Here is a 19,757-nt window from a genome sequence, read left to right as displayed (position 1 = left end):
TCCTGAGATATGATCAATTTTTGATCGCTAAAATCACCATAAGAAATACACAGAGTGCAGAGACTGCGGGAGTTCCCTCTGTCAAACCTCTTAAAAAAAAAAAAAAAATATTTTCTTTACAAAATTAAAAAAAAAAGCTATACGTTAGTTATTATTGTATCTTTTAATTGTTGAAAGGATTTGAATAAAGGACGAGGGGTAGGATTTGTATGATAAGAAGAAGGTTTATTGAAAGCAGAGAAATGTGAACAGAGAATTTTTTATGTACAGATAAAAAGATGTCTCAGAACTGGAAGACTTTTTCCAGTTGTTGATTTGGTTGCTAGGTGACAATGTTACTGGGTAGTTGTTTTCAATACAGTGTGTAGCTATGAAAATATACCACAGTTATTATTTTGTATTCTTAAAAGTTATCCAACTTAAATATTTATTATTGTGCAAAAACATCTTTTTTAATATGCAAGAGTCAGCCCTATACATAAATGCTAAGTTGGTTTCGAGCTTTTCTGCCTTGCCATTTCGCTGGGATTTAAACTAGGGCTGATAATAAATTATACTGATCGCATAGGACTGAAAAGTCCCTTTACTACGTTACACTGGTCACTGCTCAAATTGTGATAGCTCCTTTCTGAGTTTTGGGTACAAACAGTAGGCTACTACTATTAAAACCACTTTTTTGGGATCAAGGGAAACTAATACGGATATTTCCACCTATTTCCCGATTCCGAAAAGTTGGATCGATTGTAATGGTTTCTCATTACATAGTATAGAGCTTCGTAATACTTGGTGTAATCTTGTAATAAAAAGTAAAAACACTTGACAACTTGAATATGAAATTTTCTTACCAAATTGACATAGAGTTTTCCATACATCTCAATGTAAAGCCTCTTATCATCAACCTCAGCAGTTAGTAACAACTCATGTAGAGGTTTGAGGAAATCATTGATGAGATTAAGTTTTGAGTCAAAAACAAACCACTCGCACAAGTTGAGAATTTCTTGCTTATAATCCAAACCATTCCATCTTTTTAAATAGGACACGAGGAAGTTAGAAACACAGTCAATACCTGCAAATGTAGAAGGGAGGTCCCACATTGACGTTTTTTTTTTTATATATCAGTACTTTTTTGTGGAGGGTAACTCTTGACGTTAATTTTTTAACACGAAGTGTTTTTTTTTTTTGGGTGGGGATTTTGTATAGACAAACTTTTTACTTTATTTTAGTCCGCCTCTCCTTTATTATTACAAATAGTACATTAACAAGCTGGTTCCGTCCCTTCGGAATTTATTTAGCCCGTAGTTTATTCGATCATGGTTTACAAAGAAATACTATGTACTGTACCCTAATTGTATATTGTGAATTAAAGGGAGAACGGGCTCGAGTCTCTGATTGATATCTTTTATTATAAGAACGAGATCCATTCACTCATTCACATTTCACATTTCACACACTGATCGCTCTATCTCTAGAACCACAACACCTAGAAAGTTGAAATTTGGTAGGAATATTCCTTTTATGGTCTAGGTCACATAAGAAAGGATTTTGCGAAAATCTAAACCGATCCTGAGATATCAATTTTTGATCGCTAAAATCACCATAAGAAATACACGGAGTGCAGAGACTGCGGGAGAGAAAACTTTTCCTCGCTCGCTTATATTTGAGTTTCGTTTATGTTTTTAGTTTGTTAACTACAAGTTCGGCCATGCCTTTTCCACAAGGTTGGCCATGCCTCGGGATGAACTAGTAAGTTATAAGAACGAGATCCATTCACTCATTCACATTTCACATTTCACACACTGATCGCTCTATCTCGAGAACCACACCACCTAGAAAGCTGAAATTTGGTAGGAATATTCTTTTTATGGTCTAGGTGTGCAATAAGAAAGGATTTTGCGAAAATCTACACCGATCCTGAGATATGATCAATTTTTGATCGTTAAAATCACCATAAGAAATACACAGAGTGCAGAGACTGTGGGAGAGAAAACTTTTCCTCGCTCGCCTAATATTTGAGTTTCGTTTATGTTTTTAGTTTGATAACTACAAGTTCGGCCATGCCTTTTCCACAAGTTTGGCCATGCCTCGGGTTGAACTAGCGGGATTCCGGAGCGAAGCGACGGAATTCAGCTAGTAATAATAATAATAATAATAAACTGAATATTAAACAAATTAGGTAGGTACATGGTACATAGGTACTGATTTTCTCTAATCACTACGGGCTGAAAAATTCCCGGAGGGACGGACCCTGCTTGTTTTGTTCTACTTTTTCCCATTTAAACCTGTAGTACGTACGTACGTAACGTACAGACCATGGGCTAAAAACCACTTTTTTGAATCAGGGTCAAAACACGGATATTTCCAACCATTTCCCGATTTTGAAAATTTGGACCGATTGCAATACTTTCATTACTAGTATAGCTCCGCTATACTGTAGTAATAGGAAGTAAAAAGATTACTAGTATAGCACGCTATACTGTAGTAATAGAAAGTAAAAAGATAATGCAATTCGGATAAGTACTTTCGGAGATATCGGCATTTTCCCAAAGGCTTGCACAGCTACCTTCAAGTAGCTGTATCTGAGGAAGCACATGGGTGATCCCCGGGGACTTATAGGAGAAAATACGTCTCAACGTGTTCCATCACCTGGGAAAATTTAGCTTTTCCCTAAAAAGTTCCGACACAAACCTAACTTTTACTGGGCTATACATATTAATACTTGCCTTGCTGTATTAAGTTCTGAAAGGTGTATACATATTGAAGCATGGACTTGCATTCACTTGACTTGTACGTCCTTTCCTTACTATTAAGAAACATCTCGGTGAGCTTAAACTTGAGCTTAGTGACAAACTGATCCTCAAGATCTGAATCTAGTATTGCCTTGATAACACCCAGGTTACATGATAACAGTGTGAGAATATCATTCGGTAGAGAAATAACGTGGAAGAAGTGTGCAAATGAGCCTGGAGTCTTGATCTGAGCTAAGGGCACTACCACTGTAGATGTCACTTGGTTAGCAGACTCAGCTTTAAAAATACCATTGAGTGCTACAGCTGTGCCATTCACAGCCCAATGCTTCATGTTGAGTAACTTGTTCATAGCCGGCAGACCTGAGTCAAACATAAAATGCAAGAGTGAAAATATATACAGAGTGTTTCAAAAGTCCGGGGACCCTTGAATATTTTTTGAATGGCTAAAGATGGGAACCTGAAATTTGGCATATAGTTATTTCTTACAAAAAAATCATTTTTTGCAGTGGTTCTCAAAATTGTCTCTGCCAGTGGCGGCTCCAGGGGGGCCAACTTTAAAATCTTAAATGAGAACTCCCTACTTGTGATACATCATATCAAAGGTCTTGAAGAACGTAGTACTTTGGTATAAGATTGAGCTCGATCCGTCAACCAGGGCCGGAGTTATGGCCTATTCAATTTTTCATATTTCCATGTTCATCTGCCAATAGGGGAAGCACCAAAAATGGGAAATTCATATGGATTGGTGATTTGTGCTTCAAATAGGTTCGACTAATGGGTCATATTGAAATTCAGACCCAAAAATGAAATTTAGACTTTCGGCCCTAAGGCCTCAGGGGGTGAAAATGGATGTTTCGAAATTTTATTTTTGGGACCGAATTTCAATATGAATCATTAGTGGGACCTATTTGAAACACAAATCACCAATCGATATGAATTTTCCATTTTTGGTGCTCCTCCTATTGGCGGGAGAACATGAAAATATGAAAATTTGAATAGTCCATAACTCCGTCCCTGGTTGTCGAATCGAGCTCAAACTTGTACCAAAGTACTACGTTCTTTAAGACCTTTGATATGATGTATCACAAGTAGGGGGTTCTCATTTAAAATTTTAAAGTTGGGCCCCCTGGGATCGATCCTGGCTCCGGATAAAATTTGGCGACTATTTCAAAAAATGGTATTTGAAAAGATAAATCAATACCCTAAATTTCAGCTTCCCATCTTTAGCCGTTCAAAAAATATTCAGGGGTCCCCGGACTTTTGAAACACTCTGTACATAGAAATATAGACTAGACCAGAGGTTTCCAACTTGGGTGCTCCCCTGTGTACATATGTGGCCCGCGAAGTACCTCCGAATGTAGCATGTGGCCCGCATACACATGAAAGTTGGAAACTCCTGAACTAGACTATACATATTACGTGAGATTTGATGAGATAAGTGCGGAACTAAAGGTAGATGCCAAGTACCCAGAATAGGTACCAAAGCTAGATACCAATGTCATTGATGCACCCACATTATATTTCGCCACCATGGGGACGTCACATATTGATTGCAACCTTTCCGATTCAAGTTCACATTTCACATTTCACATTTCACACACTGATCGCTCTATCTCTAGAACCACAACACCTAGAAAGTTGAAATTTGGTAGGAATATTCCTTTTATGGTCTAGGTGTGCAATAAGAAAGGATTTTGCGAAAATCTAAACCGATCCTGAGATATGATCAATTTTTGATCGCTAAAATCACCATAAGAAATACACAGAGTGCAGAGACTGCGGGAGAGAAAACTCTTCCTCGCTTGCCTAATATTTGAGTTTCGTTTATGTTTTTAGTTTGATAACTACAAGTTTGGCCATGCCTCGGGATGAACTAGCGGGATTCCGGAGCGAAGCGACGGAATTCAGCTAGTTTACACATAATTTCGACAGAGAAACTGTTGGGTTGTTTAATTAAAAAAAAAAAAAAAATCTGGAGTGAACATCACACGACTTTCTGGAGTGGACATCACACGAACGATGCTTAAACAAGTAAAAAAATACATACCTTTGGGTGTTCGTCTACCCCAACTTTTACAATATCTCTAACCGTTTAGTCAGTACAGCTGAAAACCGCCAAAAAGCGGACAAGCGTATGCGCACAAACACATTAATGTGTTGCCTGCGAGGGAGCTTTGGTCGGGACATTTGATGTGACGTCATCGTGTACGGGAGCGTATGCTGTGACATCAGAGTTCAAGATTTACCGGTATTTTTTAAATCGATTTATCTCGGAATCTAGAAGTCGTAGAAGAAAAAGGAAATTTCCATTGTTCCTCGTTTTTTTTTTTTGCTCTTTGACTTAGAAACTTTACCCACGTAAGCGCAACTGTTCTATTGTCACATTCCATCCTAATTCAAAATGGGGGGGGCTTCAAAGTTATGATTCTCATGCCGCGCTGATCCCGTACAAAGGACGGGTAAACCACTAGTACGAGTAATAATTAAGTGTACACATAATTAGATATTCGTTTTCAGGGGCGAAGCCAAGGGAGCGCGAAGCGCGACCTCATGCACACCCCGCGAAGCCCCGGGAGCGCGCAGCGTGACCCCATGCATAACCCCGCGAAGCCCCCGGGAGCGCGCAGCGCGACCGTAAACAAGGGAGCGCGAAGCGCGACCCTATGCACAACCCCGCGAAGCCCCCGGGAGCGCGCAGCGCGACCGTAAACAAGGGAGCGCGAAGCGCGACCCCCTTGTAGACAGACAACTACAAATGATGGAAGAAAACGGATTGCGTGTGTGTGTTGGGGCATGAAAGTAGACCAAGTTGAAAAAAAAATATCATCAAAATCGGTTAAGTTTAGCCGGAGATATTTGACTTTGAAAAACGTCACATTTTTCACCATTTTCTGCTGCTGCTGCTTCCGCTTCTTCTTTGACGTTGACCGCTCTACAGCTTAAACCACTGGACCTATTATTTTCTGCGTCCTCCTTTTGGTTGAAATGTCCGCCTTTTTTAGCCAAAATGTCCTCCTTTTGAAATTTGTCTGGTAACCCTACTTCTGAACAAGTACCCACACTTGCATGCATACCTACATTACCTACCCATAAGTCCATAAGATCCAGTACAGTTCCTTCTAAAGTTTAATGTGCATACCCGTGATTTCGAGTACAATTCCTTCTTGAAACATTTCACTTCATATGCATACCCGTGATTTCACAAGTACAACGCCTTTTAAAGTTCTAACAAGCCAAAATTCAACAAGATAGGAAAAGCACGCGATTCAATATTGTTGAATCCACGCTACAGAATCAGAGCAAGGACTCTATTGGGGAGATTGTGGGACACCCGCCCGACTCCTTCTTGAAACATTTCACTTCATATGCATACCCGTGATTTCAAGTACAACGCCTTTTAAAGTTCTAATAAGCCAAAAGTCAACGAGGTATGAAACGTACCTACGCGATTCAATATTGGTGAATCCACGCTACAGAATCAGAGCAAGGACTCTATTGGGGAGATTGTGGGACACCCCGCCCGACCAGATATCTGTGGCCCAAGGAGTCACGAACTCCGAACTGTGGACTGTGCCGCGGCTAGGGGTCAAGGAGACATAACAAACCAATAGAACCGATTGTTTCCAATATCAACAGGGTGTCTTCAATGAATGGTTTGGCTGGGCGCCAAATGTCTTGAAGTAATGTTACCGTGGTCCCGGGGCCTTAGGGTTGCTAGAAAGAGATTGGGTTTTCAGTGGGTATGGGCTCACTGGTAACATAACAAGATATAAATCCCACACTAACCATATGAAGCATGGGAAATGTATAAAATATGTTAATCCCCGGAAAAAAACAACCTACAGATCAAACACAGATGTCAAGGGGTAGATTTTCATTGTGGAATGTGTACAGTATTATCCACAATCCGTAGTCTTAGTCATTCTCTGCCTGGCTCGCGGTTACAAAATACTAAACGCACTGCTTACAGGGTGTAAGCAGTCTCAGATTTGGTTCAACTGATGAATTATTCATTCCCGAAGATAAAGTTGTGACCTGATGTCAAGGCGGGTCATTGTGATTGGACATGAATAGAGAACTTTGGTCCATAAATCAAGCCCAAATTGAGAACATGATTCTTAATTTATGATGGTGAGTTCTTGTTCTCAGTGTTTCCAACTGGTCTGAATTCTACAAATGTCGCGTGAAATTCATCGCATCGTAATTGACCCTATGTCAACATTGTTGTAATATCTGGATATCTTTATTTTATCAAAGTGTGCGCTGACAGCTGGTACTGTGGAGTAGAAGAATACATCTTGCTGATTTTGAAAGTAAAAGAATGTTGATACTGCTAATTACTAGGATGGGGCTGCAAATTGTTTTTGCTTTGCAGTTTAACCAAGAACTTGCATACTTTATTACTTGAACATTCTATGAGTTTGAACATGATTCTTAATTTATGATGGTGAGTTCTTGTTCTCAGTGTTTCCAACTGGTCTGAATTCTACAAATGTCGCGTGAAATTCATCATTGCATCGTAATTGACCCTATGTCAACATTGTTGTAATATCTGGATATCTTCATTTTATCAAAGTGTGCGCTGACAGCTGGTACTGTGGAGTAGAAGAATACATCTTGCTGATTCTGAAAGTAAAAGAATGTTGATACTGCTGATTACTAGGATGGGGCTGCAAATTGTTTTTGCTTTGCAGTTTAATCAAGAACTTGCATACTTTATTACTTGAACATTCTATGAGTTCAATGTACATAAAATCATGTACATATCTAATCGATTGTTGAATCATGTACATAACTACTAGGGGATTTTTGAACGAATTTTTCTCAATCCTTGTCCTCGTCCACAGTCATGGAGCTACCCTGAACATTGGCTAAATCTAATGTCTTAAGATAACTTCAATCTTACGATGTGCCAACTTTAGAGTAAATAACATTTCTTGGTCCTCGGCTCTGCATTATCTCTACAGGCCATGTGCCAAGCAGTCTCAACCACAATAGACTTCATGTGGGCAAAGGTTTGATCACCTAATATGTCGCACAGGCTGGCTTATTGTTTTTATCAATCTTGGTGACAGTTTCACACGCACCAAGGCTCAACTTTAATGGGAATGTTAGATAGATGGAAACACCAACTTTGACGATATACGTGGCCTCGACAACTCCATAGTTTACTTCCAAACTCTTAACTGTAAAAAAATTTGGTACTTTGGTATCAGAATGATGAAGGAAGTGTTGATTCGTATCGTAAATCTCGTGGGCCGTGTCCAAGTCATTTTGTTTCAAGTTGAAAATCGACACATTTGAGAAACATTTGTTATCTGGTAAGCTGCATGACAATGAAGTTGACTTCAAACTTGACGTGTGTTTCGGATTTGGAATGGCCAAATTTCAGGGAGGGACATTCAGTGCAAGAAGCTAAGGCTGGCATTTTGAGACAAGGTATGTGTGAATATTTTTGCATAAGTACTCGGTTGAATTGTGTTCACTTAGGCTGGGCACATGTGCAGGGGCGGATATGGTACGGCTGAATTGTGTTCACTAAGGCCTATACCTGGTGCAGGGGTGGATATAGCGGATGATGTGCAGGGGCGGATATGGTACGGCTGAATTGTGTTCACTAAGGCCTATACCCGGTGCAGGGGTGGATATAGTGGATAGTGTTTCAAAATGTGCAGGGGCGGATATGGTACGGCTGAATTGTGTTCACTAAGGCCTATACCCGGTGCAGGGGTGGATATAGTGGATAGTGTTTCAAGCAGACGAATGAACCTTGACTGATCAATTTCTGTGGCTTGTAACGGACACCCTTCAATTTTTAATGTCATATCAGGCTTTAAACTACCAATTAACTATTGTCATTTCGTTAGAATCATAGGTTCCTCTGTTGTTCTTACAAGGCTGGACATAGCCCATTGAATCATGCGACACATGATGGTAATTTTATTACACTTCAGTGATCTACGGAAAAGCGTAGTAGAGGAAACAGCCTCCTCTTGTTCTCATGACACGACGCGCGACAGAAACAACTTGCCTCACTTCAGTGATCTACGGAAAAGCGTAGTAGAGGAAACAGCCTCCTCTTGTTCTCACAACACGACGCGCGACAGAAACAACTTGCCTCCACCCTAACGAGAAGTCTCCGAGAAAACAGACCTCTCGACTCTGGTTCCCACCGTGACGGGATTCCAATAATGCGGTCAACTCAATAAGTCAATCAAAAGCACACCATTGAACTCTCAGTTTCTCATTCTTCTGCCAACTGCTCCAGGATTGTTGGATCGGGCGACATAATTGAATTTCAGACAGAGAAGCTCGAGACTATTCATATTTCACTCCGGGGTATCGAACATGTGACCTCTTGACTCGTATATTATCCACAATCCGTAGTCTTAGTCATTCTCTGCCTGGCTCGCGGTTACAAAATACTAAACGCACTGTTTACAGGGTGTAAGCAGTCTCGTTCAACTGATGAATTATTCATTCCCGAAGATAAAGTTGTGACCTGATGTCAAGGCGGGTCATTGTGATTGGACATGAATAGAGAACTTTGGTCCATAAATCAAGCCCAAATTGAGAACATGATTCTTAATTTATGATGGTGAGTTCTTGTTCTCAGTGTTTCCAACTGGTCTGAATTCTACAAATGTCGCGTGAAATTCATCATCGCATCGTAATTGACCCTATGTCAACATTGTTGTAATATCTGGATATCTTCATTTTATCAAAGTGTGCGCTGACCTGACAGCTGGTACTGTGGAGTAGAAGAATACATCTTGCTGATTCTGAAAGTAAAAGAATGTTAATACTGCTAATTACTAGGATGGGGCTGCAAATTGTTTTTGCTTTGCAGTTTAATCAAGAACTTGCATACTTTATTACTTGAACATTCTATGAGTTCAATGTACATAAAATCATGTACATATCTAATCGATTGTTGAATCATGTACATAACTACTAGGGGATTTTTGATCGAATTTTTCTCAATCCTTGTCCTCGTCCACAGTCATGGAGCTACCCTGAACATTGGCTAAATCTAATGTCTTAAGATAACTTCAATCTTACGATGTGCCAACTTTAGAGTAAATAACATTTCTTGGTCCTCGGCTCTGCATTATCTCTACAGGCCATGTGCCAAGCAGTCTCAACCACAATAGACTTCATGTGGGCAAAGGTTTGATCACCTAATATGTCGCACAGGCTGGCTTATTGTTTTTATCAATCTTGGTGACAGTTTCACACGCACCAAGGCTCAACTTTAATGGGAATGTTAGATAGATGGAAACACCAACTTTGACGATATACGTGGCCTCGACAACTCCATAGTTTACTTCCAAACTCTTAAACTGTAGAAAAATTTGGTACTTTTGTATTAGAATGATGAAGGAAGTGTTGATTCGTATCGTAAATCTCGTGGTCCGTGTCCAAGTCATTTTGTTTCAAGTTGAAAATCGCAACACTCCCCCCGGGAGACCTTGATACTTTGAACCGCACCCAACTTTAATGGGAATGTTAGATAGATGGAAACACCAACTTTGACGATATACGTGGCCTCGACAACTCCATAGTTTACTTCCAAACTGTTAAACTGTAGAAAAATTTGGTACTTTGGTCTTTGGTATTAGAAAGATGAAGGAAGTGTTGATTCGTATCGTAAATCTCGTGGGCCGTGTCCAAGTCATTTTGTTTCAAGTTGAAAATCCCAACACTCCCCCCCGGAGACCTTGATACTTTGAACCGCGTTGACGACCCCTGATGATTTCATTAGATAATTTTAACTTTTTAACCACTGGCTTGACTGGGCTAGCGATAACTTCTGACTGTCTATTAACTCAAGTTCGTATCGATAGATCGATACCCGAGTGGCAACTCACAAGGAAATACAGCCTTAGCTTCAAGATATTAATTACTGACATAAATCAATTTCCATTGTTCTTCATTTCGGAGCAATGGGGGACATTCCGGGAACTTTATTGTTGGATCTCGTATTTCTCTAATAGTGTCCACAATGTCCGTATCGTATGTCCTTTTGATATAGTGGTACTCACTTCCAATGTCTGCTAAGTTGCTTACTCCTTGTTTTAATATCTATTGTATGTTTTCCTTGCCTCTATCGCTCTGTTGTTCATTCTCTTTTGCTATTCTTCGTTCTTCTCCAGCATATTTCAGGTTTTCAGGGCTGTATCATACTCCACCAATACGTCTCTCAATTAACATGGTCACAAATCACCCAGTATTTAGGGAAGGTTAATATGACTGACCCGACCGGGAACTTAAAACACACACACGAGTATGTTATAAAGGTGTGGTTATCTTCAGACTCCGTACTCCGTAGCCTAGTATCACACTGGCCTTGCATAGTGCATACAGAAAGTATTCGATTCCCGAATTTCCCGATGAGATCAAACATTTCACAGCGATTTTCAGGCTATGTGGAAAATTTTGTAAGAAAAAAAAAAAAAAAAAAAAGAATGATTATGATGATATTGCTCAATGATCGGCCTTCACTTTGTGAAGATCAAGCGTTGGTTTTATAATTTGGAGACAAGAGGACGAATTTCTGTGTTTGAAAGTCACCTAAAGAAATATTAAGATAATAATAGATAATTGGAAAGATTCTTCTTCATTTCCTATTGGGTTCTTGTCTATTGTACTGGCAGGCTCATTCTTCTTGGGTAGCGGATTCCAGTCTTGTAGTTTTCCCCTACAGACTCCGTACTCCGTAGCCTAGTATCACACTGGCCTTGCATACAGAAAGTATTCGATTCCCGAATTTCCCGATGAGATCAAACATTTCACAGCGATTTCTATTGGGTTCTTGTCTATTGTACTGGCAGGCTCATTCTTCTTGGGTAGCGGATTCCAGTCTTGTAGTTTTCCCCTAACTCCGTAGCCTAGTATCACACTGGCCTTGCATAGTGCATACAGAAAGTATTCGATTCCCGAATTTCCCGATGAGATCTAACATTTCACAGCGATTTTCAGACTATGTACGTGTTTTTAGGGTGCACTTAGACACATAGGGATACTTGATTGGCTACCTGGAATTATCAGAATAAAAAGGAAAATTAGTGATGAAAATTAATACCTTTGAGGATTTTGCTCGTTATGTGTGTTTCTTGAATCCAGTGTTTCACCCGATGGCCCCGGTGCACGTCAACCATTAATCGCTACAACCAGACTCAAGATAATGTTTTAAAAATTTAAACTGTTCGTTCAATCGACTAGGCACTAAGGTAAAGGAATTTTTGGCTCTTTTCGAACCATACCTTTGAGGATTTTGCTCGTTATGTGTGTTTCTTGAATCCAGTGTTTCACCCGATGGCCCCGGTGCACGTCAACCATTAATCGCTTCAACCAGACTCAAGATAATGTTTTAAAAATTTAAACTGTTCGCTCAATCGACTAGGCACTAGGGTAAAGGAATTTTTGGCTCTTTTCAATTAATACCTTTGAGGATTTTGCTCGTTATGTGTGTTTCTTGAATCCAGTGTTTCACCCGATGGCCCCGGTGCACGTCAACCATTAACCGCTTCTACCAGACTCAAGATAATGTTTTAAAATTTTAAACTGTTCGCTCAATCGACTAGGCACTAGGGTAAAGGAATTTTTGGCTCTTTTTGAACCTGCTATAGTAGGATTAAGGAACCTTTTACTCGGTTCGAGCAAGATGTTCCTATGTTCAGGTAGGGTTTTACTCACTTATTAGTGTCCAAGGAGTGCTCAAGTCTTGAAGTATAATAACCAAGGCATTGTTTCTAAACCAAGTCTTCTGCTTCACTAGGCTGACCAAACGTATTGTTGTTTCAGATGGCCTGGAGGAGGGCACCAGTGTGAAGAAGCCTCGAGCTCCTGCAGCGAGTGACTATGTGAGAGATCCCAAGCAAGGAATTGATGATGAAGAGAATGAGGAGGACCGGAGGAAAACTCTGCCACCACCTGGCTTCTTGAGTGCCTCTGTACAGCAGTATTTGGAACTCGGCAAATCCATTCCAGGTAAATTATAACAGGTGGTGATATTAGGTCATAGTCTGGCCGGGGGACGTTAAACAGGGAGTAAACCAGCTTAGTCTGGCTGGGGGACTTTAAACAGGGAGTATACCAGCCTGAATTCCCCTTGCTAAAGAAATAGCAAAGGTTGAGTGCGAAGGGCATCCACTCGTAAAATTTGTAGCCAAAACCAAATGTCAGCCCAAAGCAATCACTCTAGTTAGGGCTGATTAAGAGGCTGACTGACCCTTTCTGTACACGGGATATTAGGTCACTAGAAAGCTAGAAATGACATTTTATTCTAGATACCAGACACTTAACTTAAACGCTAGGACCTGCTAGGTCACTTGATATGCAAATTAAACACGGACAAAACGGTTGGTGCTATTGTACCAGTCTTTGTCTTCTCCAAATCCATTCCCAGATAGAAAAACGCTAACCCTTTCTGTACACGGGATATTAGGTCACTAGAAAGCTAGAAATGACATTTTATTCTAGATACCAGACACTTAACTTGAACGCTAGGACCTGCTAGGTCACTTGATATGAAAATTAAACACGGACAAAACGGTTGGTGCTATTGTACCAGTCTTTGTCTTCTTCAAATCCATTCCCAGATAGTTTTCAAGGGCGCTTTTGAACTTTACCTTTCTGGACAACTGAAATCTATTTCGCACATCTCCACAATGACCATAATTGGGAACAGGTTCACTCACACTAAAAGGTCTGACAGGCAACATGATTATTTATGATGAAGTTCTTCTTCCAGTTCTACATGGAATTCATCTTCTTGTACACTACTATGTATCGGAGTTCTGTAGGACACCTTGTGCGCATTCCAAGTGACATCTGTGAGACAAGTATCATCCTGGCTTCTTGAGTGCCTCTGTACAGCAGTATTTGGAACTCGGCAAATCCATTCCAGGTAAATTATAACAGGTGGTGATATTAGGTCACAGTCTGGCCGGGGGACGTTAAACAGGGAGTAGACCAGCTTAGTCTGGCTGGGGGACTTTAAACAAGGAGTATACCAGCCTGAATTCCCCTTGCTAAAGAAATAGCAAAGGTTGAGTGCGAAGGGCATCCACTCGTAAAATTTGTAGCCAAAACCAAATGTCAGCCCAAAGCAATCACTCTAGTTAGGGCTGATTGAGAGGCTGACGAAAAACGCTAACCCCTTCTGTACACGGGATATTAGGTCACTAGAAAGCTAGAAATGACATTTATTCTAGATACCAGACACTTAACTTAAACGCTAGGACCTGCTAGGTCACTTGATATGAAAATTAAACACGGACAAAACACGCGTACGATTTGCCGAAAGACAAGGTTATTGTGAGACCACGTTGAAAACTTAAGTCTGCAGATAAATCGAACCCCGTGTCCCGAGCTGTTTTCTTACGTAATGCGCCATCAACAATGAACCTATTTGCGCGCACGCTTATTCTGAACGAAACAAAAAATTTACATAGTAAATAATTTGTAATTTATTCAATGAATGAAAGGACCCGCGAGTGGTAGAGACTTAGTGAAAGGCGGAGAGTATGTGCCATAATATAAACAAACCGAAATCACAGCTTGAAGATATGTGAACCAATTTACCAGCAGCTCACGTCACGCGCTGAGTACCATACTGACTGGAATAGTCACAAGATGCTTATTTTCCTATGTGGTTCATGGGTTCACTTTTCAAGAGTTTCAAGTACTGTTGTAAAGACAAACTTGTTTTGTAAGTTTTCCAGTTGAACATGGAAGATCTATGATACTTCCTGTCAAAAATGGGGGACCTTTTGGATTTGAAAATTAAATTTCAAAGGCCATCATTCGACCCGTCGCGTCGTCGGAAGTGTAGAAGCGCAACATTGGAAGTTACTATCCCTACACCAGTGAGGGTGTTTGTGCCAAGATTTCACAAAATGGTTCTTCTTTCAGTTCTACATGGAATTCATCTTCTTGTACACTACTATGTATCGGAGTTCTGTAGGACACCTTGTGTGCATTCCAAGTGACATCTGTGAGACAAGTATCATCGGTTCATGGGTTCACTTTTCAAGAGTTTCAAGTAGTGTTGTAAAGACAAACTTGTTTTGTAAGTTTTCCAGTTGAACATGGAAGATCTATGATACTTCCTATCAAAAATGGGGGACCTTTTGGATTTGAAAATTAAATTTCAAAGGCCATCATTCGACCCGTCGCGTCGTCCGGAAGTGTAGAAGCGCAACATTTGAAGCTACTGTCCCTACACCAGTGAGGGGATTTGTGCCAAGATTTCACAAAATGTACGTATAGGTACTCCCTAATATGGGGGCTGCTGTGATTCAAGCACCAGATGTGGAATAGATGTGGATCAGATGTGAAATCTACTGATATCCGCAGTCAAAGGAAAACTTTCCTCGATAATTAAACAATGAAGACAGGACATCAAAGAGGATTTCAGAGGTCACCATTATAAGTAGTCGACCTTGATGTCACTAGAACAAATGAGTGCAACTTATAAACTTAGAATATTATGCACTAGGCTAGGATAAAGAAGAAAAAGTAGCAGAAGAAAAATCTGGTGTGAACATCACACGACTTTCCTCATCCTATTGAATGGTGCTTATTTGGGTGTTCTGTTGTAACATTTACAATATCTCTAACCGTTTAATCGATGTAGCTGAAAACCGCCAAAAAGCGGTCGAAAGCCGCCAAAAAGCGGTCGAAAGCCGCCAAAAAGCGGTCAAAATACCGCCAACCGCAGCACCTATTTTAACCACATCCCGCGTACGATTTGCCGAAAGACAAGGTTATTGTGAGACCACGTTGAAAACTTAAGTCTGCAGATAAATCGAACCCCGTGTCCCGAGCTTTTTTCTTACGTAATGCGCCATCAACAATGAACCTATTCTGGCACCCTGCCCCTTTTTTTTTTTTTTTTTTTTTTTCTCAGTGGCACTGTAGTCTTACAAGACATCCTAATAATTGATCTGGTAATAAAAAAAAACTTACGTTTTTAGAAGTGCTCACAGACAGCCATAAAAAAGTCCACTTTTTTCGTCAACTTTCATTCTTTTATCTTAAATCTAAAGCAAAATGAAGTACCTACTAGCGACTAGCGCCTACCTATGTCGCCGGTCAAGGCGGTCAAGGCGCTCGCCTGGTAAACAGGAGGGCGTGGGTTCAATCCCAGCCGAGGTATGGAATTTTATCCTCATATAATTTGAGAATTTGACCACAATAATAGTAGTAGCCTACTGCTGGAGTAAAGGGACTTTTCAGTCCTATGCGAGCAGTATAAATAAGCACTATTATTATTATTGTTATTATTATTACCTACTTGAAATGTGATTGTATGTAGGTACCTTGTAACTACCCCGTGATTTTAAGATTCATGTACCTATTAGGTATCCAAGCTCGATTTGCTTTGTCCAGGCTTAACAAGGTTGGTAAGCTAACAGCAACAGCACGTGATGTGGAGGCCTTCTGTCTTGTATCTTCTTAGACCATTTTTTATCCATATAAAAATATCTATCCATAAGTACCTTTTTTTTCAAGTTAGGTAAGGTCTTTTTACTGAATTGTTACTTATACAATTTTTTAACCCATCAAATATACGAGACCTTGTTCAGACTGCTGGGGTAAAGGGACTTTTCAGTCCTATTCGGGCAGGATAAACAAGTTATACTTATTTTATTCTATGTACCTATAATATGTATGTATCTAGTATCTACATATTATTCATGTATCAAATCTATCTATGTATAGGTATCTGGTTTATCTGGTCTGAGTTTTCTTCCAGTAAATCAATGTATCAATGGTATGCCAGACGTAGATTTACTTTCTAACTATTATCAATTTATACTCGTTCTAAGTAATCTAAGTACTTCTTATTGCTCTACTAATGGGGTCTATTTAATATTCAATGTTCTGTGTTCACAAGAAGGTAATTGGTGTGTATCTTAGAGAGAATTTATTTTCATTATACAGATATGTAGGAATTTATATCCCTATATTATACCTACCTATAGATATTGTGATCATTGTCATGGATTAACATTAAAGACCAGGTAGAGACCAGGTTATTCTGGCTGGGGGACTTCAGTACCTTTTTTACTTAGATATTATTTTACCTACTTGTACAACTATTATAAAACTACAATGTTAAAAATAAAAAGCCATTATTACAAATTACAAATTACAAACTAAGAGCCTCCTTTACTATTTCTGACATATCTACCTATAATTTTTCTTTTCACTCAGGTAATGCTGCCACTGGTCGCTACTCGATTAAAGTAGCTCCTCAATTGTCCTCACGAGGCTGAGTGCACCCCCAATTCAAAGCACAGAGCCGAAAAAAAGCTTGGCCCCGCCGGGAATTGAACCCGGACCTCCTGCGTGCAAGCCGAGTGTGATACCCACTCAGCCACGGAGGATGCTGTTTCGATATTTATTAACCAACTGGAAAATCTTCTGGAAACGAGATACGACGTCAAGTAACATGATAATAAAAATCATAAGTGAAATGATAGGACTATGTTTTCACTTGACAAATAGATGAAACTTATTTATTAATAAAAGTATGTATTGTGAAATACCTGCCTACAGTTAAAACAGATGTTGACAGATGAGTTTACATGTTTTACCATCTCCTGGCGGCATCCTCAGAACATATTTAATTTTCAACTAGAAAATTCTATTTTTATTTGCCGTCCTAATGAAAAAGTTCAAAGAATTGTGACGTCAGATGCGCAGAAACGCATGGGCATAAACACATTACACCTTATGACTTGACGCGAACCACGATTTCGATCCCAAGATCACGTCCCCCGCTCCCCGCTTGACATTTACATCACTGAGGTTGAAATCACCCTGTAGAAAATGTTATAATTTAAAAGAAAGTAAAAAGTTGTAAAAATAAATAAAGCATAAAAAAGATCATGAATAGATAATATAGGTAGGTACATTCTGGCGGACCATCTTAAGTCTCTCAAAAAGCAGAGTGGTTTACGATTTTTGACTGTTTATTTCTAAAAAACTACAACAATAAATGCAAAAAAGTTTGTTTAAAAAAAAAATACATCTCTTTTCTTTTAAAAAAATCAAAATTCGTTATTGTAGGGTAAACATAGGTTTCCCAGCAACTCTTGAACTTTGACTCCATTTTTCTCAAAACGGGTTTTTTTCACTTAGTCCACTCTGCCTCTTAGTGCCTCATATGAAATCGAGTTTTTTTTTTTTTTTATCTCAAGGTCGGCATTAGGTCAGATCTCTGACAATAAACAGATAATATTTTTTACTACCATCTCCACGGAATTTTTACTATCACTTGCGATTTCTCACAGACAGGTGGCCATTTAAATTTTTTTATGGTATCTGTTTATTAAGATACTACTACAGGTCTGGCTCGGGTACTTTGAACAAGGAGTAGACCAGCTTAGTCTGGCTAAGGGACTTTAATACTTTAAACAGGGAAAATACCAGCCTGAAATTTCCTTTGTTAAAGAAATAGTAAAGGTGGCGTGCGAAGGGCATCCACTCGTAAAAGTTTTGGAGTCAAAACCAAATGTCAGTCCAAAAACAATCACCCTAGTTAGGGCTGAGTGAGAGGCTGACGAAAAACGCCGACCTAGTTGGAAATCGAACCCGGGTGCAAGCCTAGTGTGATGCCCACTAGGCCCCGAAATTAAGCAGCGGGAGGGAAACGCACGACAAGTGTGAACAGACTCTTAGCTAAGCATATCTTCTGAGTTGGAGACTTCACTTTCCATTTCTAAACAGGCGAGAGTATAAAAAGTGGAAGTACGAATTGGTTCCAATCTAATATTTTAATAAGCTGACCATGAGACTAAAACAGATAGACAGGTATTGAAAGTAACTGGCTAACAGGTATTTAAGTAACAGCTATTGAAAGCAACAGGTATTGAAGACTAATATCCGCCGAACAGTAAAAATAAAAAAAATGCTACACTGAGAAAAAAGTAGGGTGCCGGCAGCCTAATAAGGTGACTGGGTTCCGGCACTCTAATATTGAACTCTATATCGGGAAGCTCGACACTATAATATCACAAGCAGCAGAAAGAAGAAGAAGAATCAAAAGAAGAATTAGCAGAAGTTCTCGTGATTGGTCCAGATGATAAGAATCTGATCAACTTCCACTAATCCACTATACTGAGTGGATCTTCTTGCACTTCTTCATTTGGCAAACTTGAATTTCAAGGGTTCCATACTTGTTTTTAAATCGTCTTGCTTGATTTAATTCAATTGGAATTAATATTTAATAGGATTAACGGGGTCGATACGGTTTTAATAATGTGATTTGCCTTTATCTTTAAAGCATCTGTTTCTATTTCACTATTGGTTTCATTTGTGTAGGTATTTATTTATTTTAATTTTATACAGAATGTATAACTTAGGTCATTATTGGTCGTTGAACTTGCTAAGTTGTAGTTGATTATGAACCAATAACCAATAGTGGATTTAATTTTGTTACTTGTAATTTCTTTCTGTCCGGAGCTACATTTGACAGTTCGTTCTTTAGTAAAAAGATCTCTGATCTCTTTCGCAAATTGGACTAAATCTTTTCTTTCACTGTCATCTACTAAGAGGCGTCTTCATTCCAAGAGGAGTACAGAGAAGTCTTCATTTCTCATTGCGAGTCATTATTTTTCTCTTGATGGTTTTCTTGGAGTCTAGTGAAATTCTTCTCATGGCCCAAAAGTATGCCTATTAGTGGGTGGCCCAACGTCAAAAAAGCTGCATTTCGTCAGGAAAGCACCAAATTTGGCATGGACCTTCATTTGGACCATATAAAACTTTTAAGAAGGGGTGACACCGAAAACCATGTATGGAACCTAACCAAGCGAATAAATCAATACTGACAAACTAGGCACAAATTGTGAGGTTTATAGCGAGTCTCTATCCTAGTGTTTGTCCAGGGGCAAGATCTGCGAATACTACGAACTACCAATAAACCAGTATAGTGTAGAATTGTAGACGTAAAGGATAAGAGGAAAGTTTAACCAGGATTAAGTACATCACAAATGG

The 19,757-nt window shown here is 39.5% G+C and overlaps 2 protein-coding genes across 2 annotated transcripts in view; one reads left to right on the top strand and one right to left on the bottom strand.

Moving 5' to 3' along the window:
- The window catches only part of LOC103505092, a gene marked incomplete at its 3' end in the record, with an annotated part of 28,235 nt that extends 25,106 nt beyond the window's left edge, over positions 1–3,129 (bottom strand). Inside the window, exons 1-2 of the mRNA XM_026820477.1 lie at positions 2,721–3,129; positions 846–1,066 (exon numbers count right to left, since the gene is read on the bottom strand). Of these exons, the coding sequence (XP_026676278.1) occupies positions 846–1,066; positions 2,721–3,120 (621 nt within the window). The remainder of the gene's footprint in view (positions 1–845; positions 1,067–2,720) is intronic.
- A 9,285-nt stretch (positions 3,130–12,414) lies between these two features.
- LOC103505089 overlaps positions 12,415–19,757 on the top strand; it is a 44,800-nt gene continuing 37,457 nt past the window's right edge. Inside the window, exons 1-2 of the mRNA XM_026820476.1 lie at positions 12,415–12,430; positions 12,513–12,740. Coding sequence (XP_026676277.1) covers positions 12,415–12,430; positions 12,513–12,740 — 244 coding nt within the window. The remainder of the gene's footprint in view (positions 12,431–12,512; positions 12,741–19,757) is intronic.

Source organism: Diaphorina citri, unplaced genomic scaffold (genome assembly GCF_000475195.1).
Source record: "Diaphorina citri unplaced genomic scaffold, Diaci psyllid genome assembly version 1.1 scaffold149, whole genome shotgun sequence".
Classification (NCBI taxonomy): domain Eukaryota; kingdom Metazoa; phylum Arthropoda; class Insecta; order Hemiptera; family Psyllidae; genus Diaphorina; species Diaphorina citri.
This window is presented reverse-complemented; position numbering and strand designations above follow the sequence as displayed.